Source organism: Podarcis cretensis (assembly GCF_951804945.1).
Source record: "Podarcis cretensis genome assembly, chromosome: 9".
In the NCBI taxonomy this organism is placed as follows: domain Eukaryota; kingdom Metazoa; phylum Chordata; class Lepidosauria; order Squamata; family Lacertidae; genus Podarcis; species Podarcis cretensis.
The window spans coordinates 1,987,709-2,010,580 of NC_137178.1; the positions used below are offsets into that span (position 1 = coordinate 1,987,709).

The following is a 22,872-nucleotide window of genomic DNA, read 5'->3' on the forward strand; positions in this document are numbered from 1 at the left end:
GTTCCCACAGCAGCCAACCAGGCACCATGGGGAAGCTTCACAAGCAAGACATGTGTGCAACAACTACACCCTCCCTGCAACTGGTATTGAGAGGCCTTTTGCCTGACAGGAGAGGTGGAACATAGTTGCCGTGAGCAACCGTAGATGAGTGTCTTTTCCTCTGTGAATGTGTCTCATCTGCTTGGATGGTCCTCCAAGCTGGTGACCGCCATTACATCTTGTGGAAGGGAATTCTATAATTTAAATGCAGCAACTTTTTACCCTTTACCCACCAAAGTTCCTAGGAACCCAAACTTTGAAGAAGAAGAAATGTGGTAACCTTTTTTTAAAAAAAGGAAAAGAAAAAACTGGGATATTATTGTTACTGCTATGAAGCAATTGCCGTGTTTGTAGAAAAAACTCAGAACCTCCCCCACCTCACACTTTCCCTCTCTCATCTCTCGAATTACACCAACGGCATAGGCTGGTTTTCGCCCCCTGCTCCAGCGCAGGAAACACAACCCATGTAATCCAAATCCAAAATTTAAGTGGAACCGTGTTCAGTTCCATCAGTTGTTCAAACAAAAGGTCAGAATAGGTCAGAAAAATGACCCTCACCTTGTTTCCTAATAAATAATAATAATAATAATAATAATACAGTGCCCATCTTTCTTAAGGAAATCTAGAGTCTTAAGTTCTGAGCCATAGCAGCTTTCTCCGGTTGTGGTATTATATGACCATGAGAATTATAATAATTTTTTAGTCGACAGGAAAGTGGTAAGAAAAAATACCCCTTCAAAAACTCACTGCAGAGACCTTATTTCAGGTGCTTCTTGAAATGATTGTAATTCTAATGCTGTCACTCGCTTTGTTTCTTTCCTTACCTCTTTTGGTTTTGTGCAGCTTTTAGAACTTCTAGTAGTTCTCCCAGCAGACACCTGAAGAATATTTAGAAAGGGGAACAAGAATCAAAACAACAGAATTGCAAGCTCACCGATACACGACTTCCCCCTTTAAACGTGGATGAAATTCATTACACACTAAGAAAGTTAAGACCATGCCAATCATTTTTAAGATCCGGGTATTGAGCGCACCAACCACCTCGTGAATAAGTGGTCCCTTCTCAGCAGCCAGCATGTGCAAAACCGTCAGGATTCGACACAGAAAGCCTCACCTCACGACAGAGGAGACAGCGACAGCAAGGGAAAGGATGGACAATACTTGCCGCCCATTCAGAACTGCACCGTGAAGAGCTGGTGCTCTACCCTCAGGTTTACCCAGAAGTTGTTCCCGTCCACCGAGTGCTTCCGAGTGAACCGCTTTCAAGCTGTGTGTGCCGTGAATCTAGACGGCAGGACCCCCGCCTGCCTGTTTGCCCCGTTTAATGCAACCGCTTAGAGGAAAGGGAAGGGAACTGGGCCCAGGCTACCACTGCACTGGTTCAGGATCTGGAAGAAGCGTCAACGTTAGTTACCAGCCAGTCACAAGGAGTCAGCACTTTAGCCCTTCTCACCTTATTGCTGCCGCTGTCTCGCTTCACACTGGATGATCTACTCTCCCGCTCCGGGGTCTGCTTTGAGCTACCCTTAGTTTCCACTGGGGAGTCCTTGTCTGGCAGCGACGAACTCTTCCCAATGCCTAACTTAACAACAAGAGAACGTACGTTGGACTTAGACTTGCCGCCATCTGTCACGTTTGACCTGCCGCTCGGAGGTCTTTGCTGACTCGCTTCTTTTGACACCATTTTCTTTTCAGTGACTGTGCGGCTCCTGGTTGCCAGCTTCGCAGGAGGCTTCTGCCCCCCTTTTCTCAGAGTCGGAGCTTTTGTCTTGGATACATTTGGGACAGACATTGGAGCCTTTAGCATACTTTCACTAACAGAAGTAGTCTCCGCACTGGATGCTGATTCTGATGCAAGACTGATGGATTCAACCGCTTGTCCCGGTCCTTTACTGGGCTGTGCCTTGGGTAGAATTTGTTCAGGACTCTTGTCGTCTGTAATCTTTTCAGGTTTCTCCTCCTTGGTTGGTCCATCATTTGATACCAGCCTTTCAGGTTGCTTCTCTAAAGTTGTCTCCGTCTTGACTACATGTTCAGGTTTCTCCTCTGTGACTTCCACAGCTTCCAGCACTGCTGCTTCAGATTCCACCACTGTATTAGCTTCAGCTGCGGAACAGGGGATTTCAGATTCCTTGTCTATCACCCCCCCAATCACCTGATATGTAGGTATTTCTGATGTATTAAGTAATGCTTCAGTACTATCTGCCTCTTGGGTTACTGGCTTGTTATCTGACTGTACATTGCCACTTGACACTTCCTCCACGGCAACTTCTGCAGAGTCCACTGGAAATGTCTCAGAGGTGGCAGCAACTGTGTCTTCTCCTTCCACGGTCGTGACAGAGTCTACTCCTATGCTCTCCGCTTCAGTCGTGCTGGATAATTCTTCCGGTGATTTACCAACAGGAGTGGCTAATTCTTCACTTTTGTTTTCTCCAGCAGCTGCAGGTGCATTTTCCAGAAATTCACCATTAGAGGTGTCTGTAATTTTTTCTTCCTTCTCCAAATTGGATGGCAAAGTAAGAAGAACTCCTTCGGATTTTACTTCAGATGATCCTAAATCAACTGGCGTAGTAGGTGTGGTTGTTGCTCCAATTCCAGAATCCTCTTCTGATCCTTCTGTCTTTGATGGTTCTGATGCCACTTCACATACCACTTTCTCAACGGGTCTTGAGTCTTCTTCAGTCTTCTCTTCTGGAATCCTAGGCTTCTGATCAGAACTTGGTTCTTCCTTGGCCTCAGGAGGCTTTGGTGAAGGAACAGCAGCTGGGTGCACCACTCCTGATCCTTCGGGAAATGTGTTCAAGTCAGGGCTAAATATATTTAAAAAGACAGAAGAAATCAAGCTATGTTGAGAACTCCACAGTAATCAATAACCCCTCGACGCCAACGGTTGGGATTTCCTGATGCAACAGAGCTTAGCATTAGGAAATCTGGCCTAACAACCAAACTGGTTTTCACAATGAGCCAAATTCTGGTTTACCTCTCTCTTAAGTTGCTTCAGCATGGCAGGCATCTTAGCATTTCTCTAATGGTACTAGTCAGTATGCATGTGTGCTCTGTGTACCTTGGAGCTGACAGGTCAAGGTTTAAGTTTAGGTAGGGAGAAAGACAGACAGAACACAGGGACGCATAGCTCTGGCTGTGGATATAAACCAATTTAAAGTTAGAATAGGAAACCCTCCTGATCTTTTATCCACCTTCCTGCAGTTCCGCTCCAGAAATATGGGTGCTAAATGGGGTGTTACCTAGAGAACTGAAATGAGACAGACAAGAGTGGAAATGTCCACACATACACACTCGCTGAGCCTTTAGTCCATTTTCAGCTTTCTGATAGATTCCAAAATAACCAAATTCAAGGCGATAATGTACAGTATTCCAGAAAACTTCCACTTACAAGTACATAATTATTAGGAATGTAAAAACGGGGGGGCCACTAGGTGGCGCATCGGAAGATGGCTGACAATAACATCTCTCCGACCCACACGAGGTAATTTGGAGGCTATGATGGGGGTAATTAGCCTCCTTAACCCCCCCAGGATTATGGGGGGGACGGCCCTTGCCTGCTGTGCCCTATACCACCCCCGAATTTGTGGGGGTGGGGGCACTAGGCACAAAGCCCTCCTGTGGGATTTTCGGCACTCCTCGATGCCGTCCCCGATTCGCGCCGCTGGTTGCAATGATCTTTAAAAGAAATAATTTGGACATGTTTAATTGCACATACATCAAGGAAAAAGGGGAGTAAATACTGCTGACAGAAGAGATCTCTGATAACAAGACAACAATAAAATACGAGAAGAACGTCAAGATATGGTAATGACTGAGGGGGGAGGGGGGGAAAAACCTGCCTCTACCTTTTTATGTGATTTAACAAGAATCCCCCTCCCCTAATGAGTCAGAAATTAAGGACTTAAGCTGTGGATTTAAGGCTGTGTGGAGATAAACTTTCGATCCAAAGCAATGTTTCAAGATGAAGCTGGAAAGCTAAGAGTTTTGGAGTGACGCAGTCAGGAAAAAATGCCGTTCACCATTTTGTGAGGCATTGTGGGAGCTCTTGGGTCTGGGAGGAGAAAGAGAGAAATAGAGTTGTTTACATATCGTGAATCAACTCCTCGGTGGGACTTAAGAGCGACAAATGCCAAAATTTACGATGGATAAAGTGATGTTATCTACGAAGGAGATATATGGAAACCATCTGGACTTAGTGGAGGAACGGAAAATCCACACAGGATTATTACACTTGCTATCGGCTTAAGGAGACTAACAGAAGAGATCGTAAAGGAAAAAGAGAAATTATATGAACAAGATATGATGTGGCAACACCAAGATAAGACTGGATAGAATTATGAACTTTGTTTGGACTGATTGGGACTGATTTGGACATTAACGCAGTAATAAGAAGATGATCTGAATTCCCCTTTGGATCTTGAAGTATGGGTTCCCCCAACAAAATTTAAAAATTTGGCTTTGTAATTCGGAATTTATATGATGTGATTTAATTTGATGTGATTGGCCAGTTAATAAAAATTATTAAAAAAAAAAAAAAGGAATGTAAAAACGGTCCTGCTGCAATCAGATCAAGGCTCTATTTGGTCCATTGAGCTTCCAGCAACAGCCAAACTGGTGCCTCCTGAAAGCCCATTCTAGTGTATCTCTAGAATAATCTCCACCTGGAGGTGAATGATTTCAAAGCTGGGGTAATGGCAATTCTGCTTTGATGACCTAGGAAAGGATGCTAAGATATCACATATTACAACTGAAAGATGATCACACACCAAACTGGGTGCTCTATATGTTATGTGAAGTGAGTCAGGCGCCCTCAGAAAGAGGGCAAAATAAAAGCTCCATAACAACCTCCCCCTACACAAAGCACAACTGGCAGGGTTTAGTGTGCTGTATTCTGCAGAACCAAATGAAAAGGGGAGGCGTGTAAACTGTGCAGGCAATTGATGGGAGAAGAACTGCCACTATCACAATCGATTAAAGGGGGGGAAAGTGTCTTGCCGAAGCAGGAGCAATTCCAAAAGGAAACATCAAACCTCAAAAAACAGGACTACAAAGCAGTAAAATATATGCAAAAATAATGTTCTCATTGATAATTTTAATATTTCTTGCAAACCACTTTGAGGTTTTACACCAATCAATAGTATATAAATTTTGCTAAGTAACAGAAATAAAAATTTGAGATCACTAAATTTGAGAAGATCTCAGGAACCTACCTGGACCCTGAGATCATCTTCTGAGGCCCTTCTTCTTATGCCTCCTCCTTGAGAGGTCCGGAGGGTGGCAACAAGAGAACAGGGCCATTTCTGCGGTGGCTTCCCATTTGTGGAATGTTCTCCCCAGGGAGGTTTGGCTGGCACCTTTATTATACACCTTTAGGTGCCAGGCGAAAACGTTCCTCTTCAACCATGCCTTGGGCTGACTGATTGTGTTGTGGAAGGCTGGATTATTGGGTTATCTTTGTTGTATTATTATTATTATTATTATTATTATTATTATTATTAATTATTTTCTCCTTTTTCATATTTCGATTTTATGCGGCTAATCGCCTGAGATTCTACGGGTATAAGGAGGTAAACAAATTGAATAAATAATAATAATAAATGGTCAAGCACAAAAGGCATGGATTTTGTGACTTGCAAAGGGGATGCTGATGCGTATTTGAGTAAATGAAACTAGGAGAGTAAGGAGTGCAAGGCACACTATAATGAAGCACAGCAAACAGGATCCAGAACCGAACCAAGCAAAAACAGTATGGTTCCTCCAACTTTCGGCAAATATAGATGGGACCTTCCAGCTGGGATTGGTGATGTGACGCAGCTCAACTTCATGGCATTAGTGAATTTACAGAACTCCAGGGGGAAACAAAAAAGTTCCTGAGTAATACACATCTGTATGGTTTGGATAGACAGCTGCATGAATTCAGAGGTAAACTGCAAAGAACATGTTTCTAAATTGTGGAGATATCCAACCGAGATTGGCTTAACACATATATCCCCTTCTCTTTGGGCTTTCAACAACACAGCTTGCACATGTGACTCTTTTCAGGTGAATCTAAACAGGAAAATTCCCAGATAGGTTGGTCATGCTACTCAACCAAAAGTGAGCCTTTCTTGAAGGAGAGAAGCTACTCACACAATGATTCAGTTCTTAAAAATTTGTTTTTTAGGTGCAGGAAGTGAACTTTAGCAATTCATTTGGGAGATTAAGAGTTCCAGGACCTTCTGTCAGACAAGAAAAGCACAGACCAAAATAATAATAATAATAATAAAATAAAAAAAAAGCAAAATTCACAGCCAAGAATAAAATCCTGCCAAAGAGATGGAGCTTTCAGGAATGATAGAGTTGTGACATCAAGATTCTATCAACGGGGTGCAATAATTTAAACAAGTCAAGGAAGCAGCAGACACACAACCCCACTTGCTGTTGCAGTCTGGCACCCTTGAGGAAGCTAATGGAAAGGACAACCCATAAAAAGCACGCCACACGGGAGTGAGGCAAAAGAGCCACACACAGCTGTTCTTCATCCGAAGCTCAGTTCATCTTCAGCCACCTCCACCTGGTTCTGGGGAAAAACTGTTTGCCGAAAACATGCCATCATGGGAGGAGGTATCAAAGTACATTCAGAACAAGCAGGTCCATCAACTCATCCAGAAGATGAAGTGATAGCCATTGTGAAGAAGTGACACACGGTTTATTAATCAAGATTTCATCTATTACGTCCGATCAACCATAAAAACATATGGCGTCCATTTGTTCCCCAACAGAGTAAGGTCAGGGGAGCAAGTAAAAAGAAAAATCTGCCTTCTTTCTGTACTCCACAATTTAAAAATTTTTCTTCTTGCCATATTCCATCATGAGTGCAAACGATTCAGTGAAGAACAAGCTTTATGCCTACTAGCCATGCTGCTGGTTTCCTTGGAACAGAGAACAGAGGGCGTGGTTTGTTTGTTTTGGGGGTTTTTTGCGCAAAAAGCCAGCAGATAAAGCTGACTCAGGTGTGACCCATGCAAAGTCACTCTGTTACATGGGCTTCCTCAACAGCGGTTATGTTAAAATGCTTCCTTCAGATGTAGTATCTCAGGACCCAGCGTTTACACTCAAGTAAGGAGACAGTGAGTTACCAAATGAGCCTGGTGTTCTGCATGTGCCAAGTGTATGTATACCGCATTAGAAATGTGTGTTATACTTCCATTGCAGGTGCATATCATCAACAACTAAGCAGGCTGCACATGTGTAGATGAGAGCTTTGGGGAAAAACACAGTATTATTAGACGTGAAATCGGATACATATCAGCATTATGATGTAACAAACACCCCGGGTGTTCATTTTCAAATGTACTTGCTAGCCAGAGTACAATTATTTTAACTACATCTGTAGGCTATAAAGTTGTGCATGCATCTCCCTTTTAAGAAGAATCTAGGAAGATAATTTGAGGTGCAGAAGTCATTTTGAAAACAAAAATGTTCTTTTTTTCCACCTACAGAAAAAAACCCGTTACTTTAACCTATTCTCTTTGATGCAAATTAATTATAAATACAGTCATTAAAATTATAAATTATAAATACAGTCATTAAAATTCTGTGTATCTCATCCATAATTTTATATTGTGTGAACACTTGACAGGATGCAGGATGCACTATGCATTTAGCACATGGTTCTTAAGATACTTTAAACTGCTAATGGTCTTTTCTATTACACTTAAATAGCGTGACATGATAGACCAGCTTCAGGGTCAACTGTAGACTCCTTGAAAAAATGAATTGCACAGCAAAATATCTTTATATACTTGGAAAGAGCTTGAAAGCACTGATTCAAAAACACCGACTTGTCACACAGAATTCCACGCACTGCTGCAGCTGGTTAATTCCAATGTCATTTTTCTGTAGTCATCTGAATTGCAAATACTGTGTATGGTTCAGTCCACACCCCACTAAAGTCAATGGTAAAGTTCCATGGATATTAATGGAAATGAACTGTACGCACACATTCCAGGCAGGCTTGCTGACTTCAGCAGCTACGAGGGTTAGGCCAGAGGGATACACAGAGAACAAGTTGTTTCACATAAGAAGTGACAACCCTAAATAAATCAGAATACTGGGCTTACCACGGAAAGGTGAGGTGGATAATCAGTCTACTTTATTCAATCACAAATCTTAAAAGCCACACATGCATGCATGCATGCATACTTACACTCACTCTCTCTCTCTCTCTCTCTCTCTCTCTCTCACACACACACACACACACACACACAGAGAGAGTTCATTTAAATATTTAAAAAACAAACCTTTCGTTGCCTGGTTCTTGTTTCTTCTCCTCCTTTCTTGTGACTTCAGCCTGTTGAAAAACAATGTCCAGTTCTGAGCATCTTGAAGCAATTAACAAGAAACCGTGTGAAATACTTCGGCCCACAGATACACAATAGAATTTTAAGAGCAATGGAAAAGAGACTCTACAATTGGCTCTTTTCTGCAGTTGTCCAAAACTAAATACTTTTGCGTAAAACAACAAAAAAAAAAAATGAGAGTGAAAAAATGGGAAACAGGGCAACTTGTATGTCATGACTCTGCTCTTTTAATTGCACAATTTCTACTTCCCAGGAATCAACCTTAACTATAAGCTTTGCCCATTACACCTGACTCCATGCTAATGCCCAATTTTAAGCCCTGTCAAGGAATAAGACTGGACCGTATACCTAGTTGGCAACTTGATGGGTCTACAAAAGCAACAGGGAAAGAGGGAGTGTTGGAGTGTAACTGAACATCAGCTGATTGTCAGTTCTTGCAAAGCGCAGGGCTTTGCAGGAGACACCCATTGTTGGTGCCCTCCTTCGCAAGGCAGTGCTTACAAAGAGTCAGGAGCTGCCAATCAGCTGGCTGGCAGCGCCAGCAAACTCCAAATCTGTCCCATCCTCGTCTTTACTTGCTCCACACACCATGTCATAAATGACATTATATGGGTAGGGCAGGTGGGTCTGGCTTGGCCAAAACTGCCTGGTCCACCACATTGGGCTGCCTCAAGCTTCCCCACAACTGTTACATAGTTTAGCCATTGGGTGGCACTAGACTTAGTTGTGAGTGGGCAGAGTCAGGGTTTTCCTGCACCTGCTGTGTCCTTGCGAGAGACAAGCAAGCTCTTGTCCAGTTTCCCAACCACTGCGTAGCTTTCAAACCTTCCGTGCCAGCGGGCAAGAACAACCCAGCAGCATTAACAGCAAACATCCACATCCAGGCTGAGTCTTCAGAACCCACCACGGATGCACACAAGCTGGGAAACTGAGACGCGTTTAAAGAAAGGAAGCTCACTTACCGGCAACGGTTCAATCTGTGGTGAGCGTGAGAATGTCAACCGTGATTCTCCAAGGTTGTATGGATACCTTTTCAGGAAGCGGCACATGGATGCAGCTGACTCAGCACTATCCAACTGGAGAATGGCCTTAGAAGTTAAGATATGCATAACGTTAACATTCAAGTATACCCTTTGTGCAGTCAGTACAGGGATACACATGTAAATATTACTTATTAGCCAGATGGAGCTTTTCCCCCTGAAAGACATTATTTCTAGGAGTTTGTTGCTGTCCTTTAAGGCAGCTGGGGAGGGGTGGGTGAGAACCTTCCTGTGCCACTGGGTTCCTGTGCCACAATAGTAAACTGTGTCATGGTGCTCTGGGGAGAGTGCATCAAGTAACAGGTCTGCTTACAAAAAGAAGTTTCCAAAACAAGAACAGCCACCTTGTTCTTATTTGCTATCACCATGTAGTGATCTACGCGTCCAAATCGAAGTCCAACACAAAGTATTTCGAGTTCTGAATATCCCTTATCTGGCAGGTTGCCCAAATGCACAAACTGTGAATGGATATTTTCTGTGTTCACCTAGTTAAAGAAAACGCAGGCATCAATTTTATCTATTTACAGTACCCCATTTCCTGCCCACCCTTCACCATAAAGTCCCACGTTAAGCAGTGACTGCAGAGCAGATGGTTTCTATTTGGAGTTTGACTTTTTCTTTCACCAGGTATGCTAGGCCAGTGAGCCTGGCTGTTTCCTGCCTTCTCTGGCAGCATGAGGTTTGGATTCATTTCCTTAAGCCATCTATTCTGTGGAGACCACAGAACAGTATTTCAGCTACTCACACCTGCACTTCACTTGGGACACTCTGAGGCTTGCCACCAGCATGATCGGGATCAAAATGATTATAGGGAAAAGCACTACATAACAATTTGTAATGCTTCTGCTACTTACCTTTGGGTTGACATCTTTAATCATAGAAACAAATATAGCTTCCTAAAGAAAAAGGGATCAAAAATATTTATTTAAGAAAACTAAAGGTGTCTGCGGATTTACAGATTATACATAAATCACAGCCATTTTCACTGGGTCTCGTTTTGATTTGTGTTCAGCACAGTAACCCTCTTAGAGCATTCAGCCTTGGCTCCACTTTGCAAACACATTCTCCATCCCCTTTCACCACCCCATTCCCATGCTGAAGATATACCTATCTCCTAGGAAAACCACTCCATGCCCCTGACGAAGGGAGCTCTGGCTCATGAACACACACTCGTTTTTCATAGCTGTTCTCCAGCACTGCTTTAATTGGTGTTCCAACTCCAGGGAGAATTGCCCAAGATGTTAATTCATGATTATTTACTGGATTAAACAGGCAGACAGATACTTTGCACATCATGGTAAGCCATGGTTTAGCACTATGTGGGTGAGCTGAAACAAGCCTAACAAATTCTCAGGCTTACATGCTCCCTCCCTCTTCCGTAGAGGAGCAAGAAGGATTTCGCTAGCATATACTTTCATTTTCACAGAATCCCATCTTGGCATTGGGCACAAACCAGAGAATGTAGTTCAGACCAAAAACTGGCCAGATTCTAAACAAATCTCCACACCTTGAGTTATGAAGCTGGCTTGCTCAATCAACCAGGGATTGAGTTAAATCATGACTCTCTGGTTCATGTGTAATGCTGAGCCAGGATCCTATGAAACAGAACGGAAACCCTAGCAAAGTCCTTCTGCCAGCTGGGTAGCAGTGGGAGTAGAAGAGCATGTGGACCCAGATACTTGGCTCAGCTCCTGCACACAGCACTGAGCCATGCAAACCAGCCCAGACACACCAAGCACAGAACCTCAGATCATCCTAATTGGCACCGCTGCCTCTGCAGTCTAGGTATCAAGCAAGTTGTTTATAGAAAGAAAGGCCAGAGGGCAGGGTTTGAAACAGGTCCTACAACACATTTGCTTAAAAAAAGGGGGAAACACAACTAAATCAAATGTGAGGAAGCAGAGGACAGCAGCTCCAAGCAGACCATTTGCCGACGATCAAAGATGTGACTGCATTAAATGGTTGTAGCACAGGCAACTCAGAATTTACGCAGGGGTTACGTTCCTAGGCACCGTGCGTTTAAGTGAAATTGCATAGCATAGAATCTTAAGAGTTGGAAGGGACCCAAGGGTCATCGAGTCCAACCCCTGCAATGCAGGAATCTCAGCTAAAGCATCCAGGACAGATGACCATATTTGAAACATCATTGAAAAAGCCGGCAAATACCCTGTTCCATCCCCACTTCGCCCCCCAAACGGTTGACGCAACAAAGAGCCTTGTGGCACCTTAAAGACAAATAAAACAGATAGCATTATAAACGTGTTCGTCTTTAGAATACCACAAGACCACACTGCATTCTCCCCCTAACTTAATGTTTTAGTTACCAACCTCATCTTTTATGTCTTTGAATTCAGGTGCCAAAGTAATGCTCAGTTGGTTCTGCTCCACATACATTGGAAAGCAAGTATAAAATTGCACCATGGAGTCTGCAGTTTTGCAACTCATTTCTAGGTATGCCTTTTGAAAAAGAAGGAAGAAATCTGTATCAGCCACCTGAAGCCAGATAATCGCCTCCTCCAAAGTTACAATATGCAGAAATATTATGTGGTTTTCCATGAACGTTCATGGAAATACTGCTTTATGGAGCATTTCTGCTTTTTATTTGGATGTCCAGTGAAAAATGGCTTCTCAATACCTTTTTATGTGAAGATAAAATTAACACATCTTTCAGTTTTCCAAAGGGCTTGGTTAAATTAGAAATCTCATCTGGAGTTAATCCTGAAGCAGGCAGGTTAGAAATCACAACCACACACATCTCTTCTGCTTCCTAGAAAAGCAAAACAAAAACAAAAAATTAGAATTATTATCGACGAATTTTCACATAACATTATCCTGCTGTTTCTTATTTTTTTCCAAACCCAGCCCAAATTTCTGCTGTCTATTCTAATCAATCCGTATTCTTTTATTTCCCCGTTTCATCACTCTAATCCTGCTAACATCTTAATCTGTTTACAATAGTTTTCAAATATTCTACAAATCTTTTCCAATCTTCTTTAAAAACTCTATCTTCCTGATCTCTTATTCTACTAGTTAATTTAGCCATTTCTGCATATTCCATCAATTTCATCTGCCATTCCTCCTTTGCTGCTATTAAACCCTCCTTCCATTTTTGAGCATATACCATTCAGGCTGCTATTGTTCCATACATGAACAGTTTTTTTCCTGATTGCTTGGTATATCTAAAATTACTCCTAAAAGAAAAGCTTCTGGTCTTTTTACAAAGGACCTTTTAAACATGTTTTTCAGTTCTTTATAGATCATCTCTCAAATGAGATGATCTGAGCTCTGAGCCCGGCCTTGGCTGGGGAGGGCGGGGTATAAATAAAAATTATTATTATTATTATTATTATTATTATTATTATTATTAAAAGTCCTTAGCCATTTTGCATGTCCACCACATAGGATAAAAAGGTGCCTTCCTTCTCTTTACATTTCCAACAGATATCAGATTCTGACTTACACATCTTTGCTAACCTACTTAGGTTAGGGGGTCAGATACCACCTATATAACATTTTCATGAAATTCTCTTTAGTGTGCTGCATGCTGTAAATTGTAAATCTTTCTTCCATAGTTTCTCCCTTGTTTGCAAAGCATTTTGAGGACAAAATTGCTTGCATCCACCGGGATCTTGGCTCACCTTTGTGACCGATTCACTTGCTTCAATGTTCTTTGCAGCTTCTGTCACATCTGTATTTAAAAAATAATTTTGTTAAATGATGAAAAAGTAATGTGGCTGTCACTGATGAAGAGTTCATTTGGGGAGTTGAAAGCCCAAACCCCAGAACAAGGAAACCCCAATTTTAAACTGAACCAATCCTTTTGTTCCAGACTACTGTCTTATATGGAACAGGTAAAAATTTACCTCAATGAAAGCAACACTTTTAAGGCTGCAATCCTATAGTCCAGTGGTTCTCAACCTGTGGATTCCCAGATGTTGTTGGACTACAACTCGAATATCTTCTTCCTCTCTTCACAACAATCACCTTGGGAGCCTCTTGACGTTTTTTATAGTCTTTATTAGCACATCGTTATCATCCATCAGAGTCACTCAGTTCAGATCTCTGCTGAGGCCTGCATTTGCCCCTCCAGCAACTCATAATCCCTTGCTAGCTAGTGGTGATGGGAGTTATAGTTCAACAACATCTGGGGACCCACAGGGTGAGAAAGGCTGCTATAGTCCCTTTTCTGGGAATAAACCCAATGAACTTGTTCTGCCTGGACACTGAGGTCCAGCGCCAAGGGCCTTCTGGCGGTTCCCTCACTGCAAGAAGCCAAGTTACAGGGAACCAGGCAGAGGGCCTTCTCGGTAGTGGCGCCCACCCTGTGGAATGCCCTCCCACCAGATGTCAAAGAGAAAAATAACTACCAAACTTTTAGAAGACATCTGAAGGCAGCCCTCTTTAGGGAAGCTTTTAATGTTTAATAGGTTATTGTATTTTAGTGTTTTGTTGGAAGCCGCCCAGAGTGGCTGGGGAAGCCCAGCCAGATGGGCGGGGTATAAATAAATTATTATTATTATTATTATTATTATTATTATTAGGACTGACTTCTGAGTAGGATGGCAGAAGTGAGTCTCCAAAGATACCTGGCACTTCTGCAGGTGGGCTCGTTTCTTTGGCTTTGGATTTTAGAGCTTCCTCGGGTTCTGACGTCTTCTCACTCTCTACAGCTTTTGTGGCTTCCTCAGGCTTCCTGGAACCACCGTGAGGCTTCTTCTGTTTCACAGCAGCCTTTGTCCCTCCAGTCTCGTTTGCCTTGGGCTTCACAGCTGTCTTGGGTTCTGCTGTCTCCTTGCTTCCTGCAGTTTTCGGGACCCCCTCAGGCTTCTTGGGGTCTGCAGGCTTCTTTTGCTTCACACCTGTCTTTGCTCCTGTGGTCTTTTTGACATCTCCAGCCTTTTTTGGTTTTCCAGCCACTTTTGTCTCTCCAGCCTTTCGAGAGTCTCCAGATTTTTTGTCATCATCTGCTGTGATCAGACAAAACATTCATCTGGTTAGAAGGGGCTTCCTGTTTAAGTTATTAACCTTAAAAAAGACAGTAACTACTGTGGCCCCGAGACTATGTTCAGACAACTTAAGAAGGTTCAGAAATGCACAAAACAGGAACTCAGTTCTGGTAACAGAATTATAGAATAAAGGAATCATTAAAATGAACAAATATTTGAAAAGAACCCAGGACTTCCAATGAGAAGTATATTAAAAAGATAACTCTCCTCTGCACCGTTAACAAAAATACAGCCCAAGAGATTAGTAAGAAGGATTTCAGTTTGACATATTTTGGTGGGAAAGTATTTATTAAAAATGAATAGGCTTCGGTGATCCAAAAATGTAATTGTTCAAGGCCTAATTTTGCTGAACTTGCCACCCCTGAAAATCATTACCCCCTTCTCCATGCAGCTACCACATTCTTCAACACATTTTCATCTGACAGGGATCCACATATATCAGTAAGGCTGAACGATGGGAAGACTAGGCAAGAGTCTTCTTCAATTTTTTCACCCACTTTCAGCACACAATGCACCAAACTACAGGAGACGGAGCATAAAGGAAGGAAAAGCAACCAGAACTCACAGGCAGTGGCCAGTGACGCAGCTGCCGAGGACGTTTTTGCAGCAGTTTGATCTTTCCTGAAAAAAGGAACAAAATCGTAGGTTAATTGCTGGATACAATCCCATTAAAATAAATCACAAGTTGGAACAGAAAACAATTAAAAAGCTGATTTAAAGAATGTGATAGGCCAGACTAAGTAGCGTCATACTTACGATGCACTTGCATGTGACTTCTTGACATTATGTGAGCTTGAAGGAGCTTTCTTAACGTTCTGGGAGGTTGTGGAAGGCTTCTTGGCATCCTGTGAACCTGGGGCTTTCTTGACGTTATGCGAGGTTGAGGGAGCTTTCTTGACATTTTGTGAGCTTAGAGAAGCTTTCTTGACGTTCTGGTTGCCTTGAGAAGCTTTCTTGACATTCTGTGTGCCTGAGGGAGCTTTCTTGACATTCTTGACATTCTGTGTGCCTGAGGAAGCTTTCTTGACATTCTGCGTGCTTGCAGGAACTTTCTTGACATTCTTTGGGCTTGGGGGAGCTTTCTTGGCATTCTGAGAGTCTGGGGGAGGCTTAGCAACCTGTGTACCTGGGGGAGTTTTCTTGATACTCTGTGATGGCTTCTTTTCATTTCCTTTGGTCTGAAAAAGATAACACTATGTTCTCTTTTATGAATATACCCATGCACAATCTGTGCAAAAAACCCTTAAGCTACAGAAACACCTTTCCCCAATGACTGAGCAGAAAGTCACATTGCTGTCCTAACAGCTGTATGCATAAACAGCAAACCAGATGCAGAAATAAATGGACCACTGTTATAACTGCTGGGGGGGGGGTAGGGAGAAGGAGAGAGGTCAAACCTTCCCTCCACATGTGGAGTAGTCCCAATGAAAACTGGCTTCCTTGTGCCCAGTATTAGATGAGAACAACTACTACTACTACTACTACTCACAATGCAATTGCTAACAACACACTCTACTTTGATTCTCTGGCATTCATTACTCAACTTAACGGCCTTTTCAATACTTTTCTACCCTTTTCGGTTCCTCCATGCACATTTTCTGCTTCAGTAGGGTCACAAATGGAAGTCACAGATATTGGGATGCAGTCCTCTGGCTACAGTTCTTCCACACAGACTCAGCAGGCTGACACACAATTTCTGAACCTTTTCCCCTTTCGATGTGAGGCACTACCCTGGTACCCATCAGGGCAACTGCTCCACCACTGAACTAGCAGATTCTGCATTACTTGCAGCTTCTGGATCACCTTCAAGTGCAGTCTGACATACCATGCTTTAGAATTAATTCACTCAGCAGGTTCCCAGAGCATGCTGTAGGAAAAGTATAGCTGTCCAAGAATGGCTGTAGCTGGTGAACCAAAAGGTGTTCAGAGCCACTGAGGTTGCCTGGGTCTCTAGAAACTGGATCAATGAGTACCCCAAGAAAATGTATCTCATTTTTCAATGGAGTTAGTTCTAGGTATGAGCTTTCGTGTGCATGCACACTTCTTCAGATATCTTCCTGGTATCTGAAGAAGTGTGCATGCACACGAAAGCTCATACCTAGAACTAACTTAGTTGGTCTTTAAGGTGCTACTGGAAGGAATTTTTTTCTTTTATTTTGTTTTGACTATGGCAGACCAACACGGCTACCTATCTGTAACATTTTTCAATGGGACTGTCTTCCTGCCCATAGCTGGCTACCTTACTAACTGCTAGACTTGAGGAAACACCAACTCCCAGGGTTCCCCCCCCCCCCCTGTCCTCAGTCAGCTTTGTTACTGACCAGCCCATCACTGTGTTCAGGGCCTGCTCCAGAACCCACCCAGCTCTCCCAGTAGCTTCATATAGGCATTAAAGAGCATGGGAGAGAAAATGGAACAGTTCTGGTCACCTCACTTGAAAAAGAGTATTGTAGAGTTGGAAAAGGTTCAGAAAAGGGAACTCAAATGATCAAGGAGATGGAGCGACTGCTCTAGGACAAAACGTTGCAGCATTTGGGATTTTTACATTTAGAAAATAGGTAAGAAGTGACATGGCAACAATTTATAACATTAAGCATAGAATCATAGAATTGAAGAGTTGGAAGGGACCCTGAGGGTCTTCTAGTCCAACCTCTGCAATGCAGGAATCTCATGGCATGGAGAGAGGTTTCCCCTCACCCTCTCTCCCAACACTACTAGACAAAATAAGATCCTTCTTCATGCCGCACACACTGTGGAACTCACTGCAACAAGGGGCAGCGATAGCCACCAACTGGATTGGCTTCAAAAGACAATTAGATAAATTCACAAAGGACAAGGCCATCAATAGCCGTTAGCCATGATGGCGCCATGATCTGCCTTCATGGCAGGAGGCAGTAACTCAGGATTGCAAGAGACAGCAAACTAATAAACAGGCTATGCTTGAAGCAGAGGAAGGACAAAAAAGTAGTGGGAAAGTAGACGGAGAAATGCTGTTGGGTGTCAGACACCTACTTTGCCTCTGTCTTCACCCAAAAGTAAAGCAATGCCCAACCTGGTGATAACAGAATGAACAATGAAACAGCCAGTCTCCTAAGAAGACATGCCTGGCACCTAACACTGCTATCACTTAAATGTCATTATTTTAAAACTTTTTTAACTTTATTTTTGTTCATTATTTTTATTCAGTTAGATGTTTTTGATTTTATTAGTATTTTGATAAAAAAAACCAACCTGCTGCTGTTATTATTATTTTGGTTGTCCTGAACTCTTATACAGCTGTAAAATGTTCTGAATCGTAAGCAGGGCAACCTAGTCAGATGGCCAGGGTACAAATAATAATAATAAAAGGACGATGATGAAGGGAGGATATAAATGCTTCAAGTAAGTAAGCAGCATATACACCATCTTGGGGTGGGGAAAGAAACCTTGTCAGATGCTGTGGAAATAAGGCACCTTAAATTACACAAACTTACCAGGCTGGGATCCACTGTGGACTTTTCTGCAACACTTATTTTCACACGCCTGCCATTAACCAAGACTGGAGATGTTTCACCATATTTGACAGCAGCTGTTACCGCCTCCTTATAATTCATTCCAAGAAAGGCCTAACAAAAAGGAAAAGTTTCATCATTTACATCTTGCTCTAACCTTTTACATTGTGGTTTTCAGATTTGAGTGAAGGAGCATCAGGAAAATTGAGAATGGGAGCCAAGTGGCCAAAGTTCACAGGAAACTTTTAAAGTGGTTTTGCAAAACAGCTGTAGCTAAACAGTCTAAAGTTTCTAAAGTGAGGTTTAAGATAGTTTTTCTATTACTACTATCGGGAATTTTAGACTGTTTAGCTACAGCTCACCTCAGCACCTCCAAGGGATGTCTTCAAAATTCTATCCTTACTCCAGCAATCAGTCAATAATCTATCAATAAGCACATTGATTACACAATTAAACAATGCACAGTGTGCCATGCTTACTACTAGCAGTTGTGCAGCGCTGCTGTGAACCACACCAGAGGCTATACATAGGACCTCTGGGGTCAGTATACTGGGTGTTAGGATTACCCCCAGCTAATGTGACTTACAGAAAAGATGGGATATTTTGCAGAAACTCTATGTTAGGAATTTAAGGTACTTACCTCATTTCTAGCACGAAGCACCAAGATATCACTAACTTTTCCAAAGGGCTGAACAATTTTTTTAATATCATTATCAGTATAGCCATCATCTGGTAAATCAAATATTCGAAGAATCGTACCACAACTCAAGGCTTTGTCTGTCAAAAACTGAAAATGAAACAGTATTTCAAGCATATTTCAAACGAGTTACTGATTTGTGTGCTTGCTCTCTCGCTCTCATGTATGCAGGCAGGGAGACACAGAGAGACACATCGAAATAGGTAAAGTATAGTGCACTTAAAGGAGCATTGCGGGAAATGCAAGAATGGATTACATATTACATCTCTTGAAAAAGCATTGAAATGACTTCACAAACTATCTAAATGAAAGTCTTTTCTCAATATTTTATCCTCATTCAGTATGGGGTATGAAAGATGATGGGATGTGGCTGGAAACACAAGGGCAGGCATGATTGTTAATGACTGGATCAGAGGCAGGAAGCTTTCTCCCATATAAGCAAAAAGCTCCCGTTTGGTCCCACAGAGAAAAGCCTATCTACATCTAGGGCCCAGAGAGCCAAGGACACCAGAACTCTGACCCTGCACTGACCCTGCATAAATCCAGATCCAGACCTCATATTAAGCCTAAACCCCTTCACAGAAGACTTACTGACCTGGCTGCAGGGAATGGGTTGAGAAACATTTGCTTCCTCAGCTACGACTCCGTCTTTGTTTGGGACATCAATATCCGATGAGCCATGAGGAGGCAAATCTTTCTTGGAAGACTTTGGAGGAGCCGTAGGATGACTTGGGGTCTTCTTCACACTTCCAGGAGTCTTCTCTGGCTCAAGCGGTATCTTCTTTAAAGCGGACCCTCGGGTGAGCGCTTGGAGCGATTTCTGTTTGTTGTACTCTTCAACAAAACTTGGACCCAAACATCTCACCGCTTCTTCCAAGTCCTTACCTGAATGGAGGGGGAGAGATACTGAAAGCACTGTTTTGCCAGTGTACGTGGAAAAAGCATGCCACTACTTGTTGATCCTGGACAAAGAAGGCAAGGGCACACACGGCAGCTGCAGCAGCAGCGAATGAAATAAGGAGCTGGGCACTATTTATACCAGGGGTTGTCAACCTGGTCCCTACCGCCCACTAGTGGGTGTTTCAGGATTCTAGGTGGGTGGTAGGGGGTTCTATGGCACAAGCTGAATCCTCCTTCCATCGAGTGCTGGTGGGCGGTAAGGAAATTTTACCATCAAGAAAGGTGCATCAGTGGGCGGTAGGTATAAAAAGGTTGACTACCCTGATTCATAACTTTCCTACAGCTTTGTATATAGACCTCCCCCCCCCCCCAGTTCTAAAGCACAAATTTAATAGTAACAACAAAAGCACCCCATAAAATCCATTATAAGTAACGACTATGCATTTTTCAACTCACAAATTACAATCCAATGGGGAACCCCGATATTTTAAAAATCTTGTCCTTTTATGTAAATGGTTTGGGCAACCCAGCTAAGTGATGTAGGGTTGAAACTCCAAAATCTCATGGCACCATGGGCACCATCTTCTTGGACTAAAATACAGGACTATGATCCAAGTCTCATGAACAGCAAGGTTGGTATGTTGTGGTGTTGTACATGCAACATAAAATTTGAAAAAAATAAATAATTTAAAGCCCTGTTTCTCCCACCAAAAGGAATACAGTGGTACCTTGGCTTACGAATGTAATCCGTTCCGGAAGTCTGTTCTTAAACCAAGGCGTGCTTTCCCATAGCAGCGGGGGACTCAATTTACAAATGGAACACACTCAACAGAAAGCGGAATATGTTCTGCTTCCAAGGCAAAGTTCACAAACCAAAACACCTACTTCCGGGTTTGCAGCGTTCTTAATCCAAGTTGCTCACAAACGAAGCTGTTCTTAAGCCAAGGTACCACTGTAGTAATTTAGTTACCCCTGAGCTCAAGTGAATGAATGGAAGGCATAACCAATGACACAATACAGTGGTACCTCTGGTTACATACTGTCAGAGCTGCCTCCAGGTCCCAGCTCACAGAGGACCAACGCTAGGCTGTAGTTATGTACAAAAGTCTTTATTGAGATTCAGTCTCCATTTTAAAGCCGCAGCGTGCAGCTCTACGTCCCGACCTTAGACCGGCGAAGTCCTGTCTGAGTCTCCTCCCCCTCCACACCAGTTTAAGACTCTCGCTTTGCTCCACCTCTTCCTAAGTTCCTTTCTCCTCTGGGCCCTCCTGCCCGCTAGGGTCTCATCCTTCCTGGACTCCTCTGACGCTGACCCTGACGATTCTTGCCCCTCCTTCCGGCGGGCTTTAGGACCTGGTTCCCTATCCGGGCTACCTTCTGTGCCGCTCGCCTGTACCTTTGAACTTGGCGCGCGCGCCCAGCCTGCAACTTTCCTCTTAACCGTTAACTCGCTCTCCGATGGAGGCGTGGTCAACCCTGACTCCTCTTCTCTCGCTGGTGGTGCATATGTGGGCTCTGACACCTGGGACTCCTCCCCCCCACTACGCTCTGGTGGGGAAGCTGTTCCTGATTTCCAACTGCTGCTCTGGGAGTCCCCGCTGGCCCCTTGCTTCTGGGGTGTCCCCCTTGGGTCGCCCCTTGCCCTGCCCATCGGCGCCCCCTTCTGTGAATCTTCCGATTCGCTGGAGAGGCTCATGGAATCTATCGGGCTGCTGTCATATTCTCCTACGCTGCCCTCGGATTGCTCCCCCTCGCTTTCCATCTCCTCTCCTCCCTGCGCTCCCGCTGAGTCCCTGACACATACGCTTCAGGTTACAGCCTCCGCTAATCCAGAAATTGTACCTCGAGTTAAGAACTTTGCTTCAGGATGAGAACAGAAATCGTGCTCTGGCGGCGTGGCAGCAGCAGGAAGCCCCATTAGCTAAAGTGGTGCTTCAGGTTAAGAACAGTTTCAGGTTAAGAACGGACCTCTGAAACGAATTAAGTTCTTAACCCGAGGTACCACTGTACTCTCCTTCTCCTAACACCAGACCAGACATGATGGGGCCACCCTCTATGTGTCTGTATCTGTGTCATCTGTGTCTGCTTTTCTCTCTCACACACCTGTCCAGGAACAATCGGAAGCACATTTCAAAAATTGTTCTTTTGCAGCTGCATCTTTATCTGCCTCCCACCTCACATCATATCTGGGTGTGCCTTGATGGAAATGGCTTGGCAGATCAGATCAGGACCACTGCAAGGCTCAAGAAGGCCCACAGGCTGGAGCCTCCATTTTACCTGGAGATCTGGTGGATCTTCTTGATCTTCTTTCTCTTTCTCTTTCTCTGCTGTAAGATCTTCGATAGCGTGAAGAAAAGAAATGAGGGCGTCGTGGAGACCTTGACCTATACCGGGGACCAGGCAGATATCTTGGGCTTCGACTTCTGGGTCTACGGCGCCAAGGGCTCCTAGACCGCGAGCGAGAGCGGCGCCAGGCATGGCGAGAGCTTGAGCGTCTTGAGCGTCTGGGACTAGAACTGCAAGAGCGTCGCCTCGGTGTATGGTTTTCCTTTCGGTCACTTTCATGTCTGTAAAAACAGAAAAGGTTGTTCTTCCCCAACATTCTGCATTTAATATGAAATAAGTAATCCGATCTAACTGGACAGTTTTTAAAATGTTTTAATTTTTTAAAAATACTTTATTCCTTATAAGAAATAAAATTACAGGGCAGTATTAAATAGGATAAATAAAGGTGGATTTGAAAAACAGGGCTGCATCAAGACAACTGGAATGCCAAAGAAATGTTAACAATCTACCCTGATTTATTACACCTATACAGTGGTACCTTGGTTCTCAAACTTAATCTGTTCTGGGAGTCCATTCGACTCCCGAAACCATTAGAAAACCAAGGCGCAGCTGCCGATTGGCTGCAGGAGCTTTCGGCACTCAAGTGGAAGCTGCGTCAGACGTTTGGCTTCGGAAAAATGTTCACAAACCGGAACACTTACTTCCGGGTTTGCAGTGTTCAGGAGCCGATTTGTTCGTCAACCAAGCCATTCAAGAACCAAGGTACCCCACTATAAAGGAGAAAGGGGGGCATCCTGCAAGCAAGGAAAAGCTGGAGTGAAAGAAGCCAAGCAATGGAGCTTTCACACAAAGTGCTGTATCCAACTCAGAGTAAATTCACCAAAATTAATAGACCTATGTTAGTCACATCCATTAATTTCAACCGATTTACACTGAGTAAACTGCATGGGATACAACCCAGTTTGATGTTATGACAGACACTGACTTGCACTGTGCTACCATTTCAGTCATGGTGAGAGAACTCTCGCAAAGCACCAGCACCTACAGAACGTTTTGGTATCTGCA

The 22,872-nt window shown here is 43.4% G+C and overlaps 1 protein-coding gene across 5 annotated transcripts in view; it reads right to left on the reverse strand.

Moving 5' to 3' along the window:
- ZNF638 (zinc finger protein 638) overlaps positions 1–22,872 on the reverse strand; it is an 80,348-nt gene that overhangs the window by 8,758 nt on the left and 48,718 nt on the right. For 2 of the 5 annotated variants that reach the window (XM_079990660.1, XM_079990658.1), the window contains exons 5-20: positions 21,799–22,088; positions 19,217–19,506; positions 18,565–18,711; positions 17,907–18,038; positions 15,190–15,611; positions 14,999–15,054; positions 14,014–14,394; positions 13,066–13,115; positions 12,063–12,194; positions 11,756–11,884; positions 10,282–10,323; positions 9,772–9,912; positions 9,350–9,475; positions 8,328–8,377; positions 1,493–2,849; positions 864–917 (exon numbers count right to left, since the gene is read on the reverse strand). In XM_079990660.1, coding sequence (XP_079846786.1) covers positions 864–917; positions 1,493–2,849; positions 8,328–8,377; positions 9,350–9,475; positions 9,772–9,912; positions 10,282–10,323; positions 11,756–11,884; positions 12,063–12,194; positions 13,066–13,115; positions 14,014–14,394; positions 14,999–15,054; positions 15,190–15,611; positions 17,907–18,038; positions 18,565–18,711; positions 19,217–19,506; positions 21,799–22,088 — 3,799 coding nt within the window. The remainder of the gene's footprint in view (positions 1–863; positions 918–1,492; positions 2,850–8,327; positions 8,378–9,349; positions 9,476–9,771; positions 9,913–10,281; positions 10,324–11,755; positions 11,885–12,062; positions 12,195–13,065; positions 13,116–14,013; positions 14,395–14,998; positions 15,055–15,189; positions 15,612–17,906; positions 18,039–18,564; positions 18,712–19,216; positions 19,507–21,798; positions 22,089–22,872) is intronic. The other 3 variants (XM_079990659.1, XM_079990661.1, XM_079990662.1) reach the window with 3 other exon arrangements.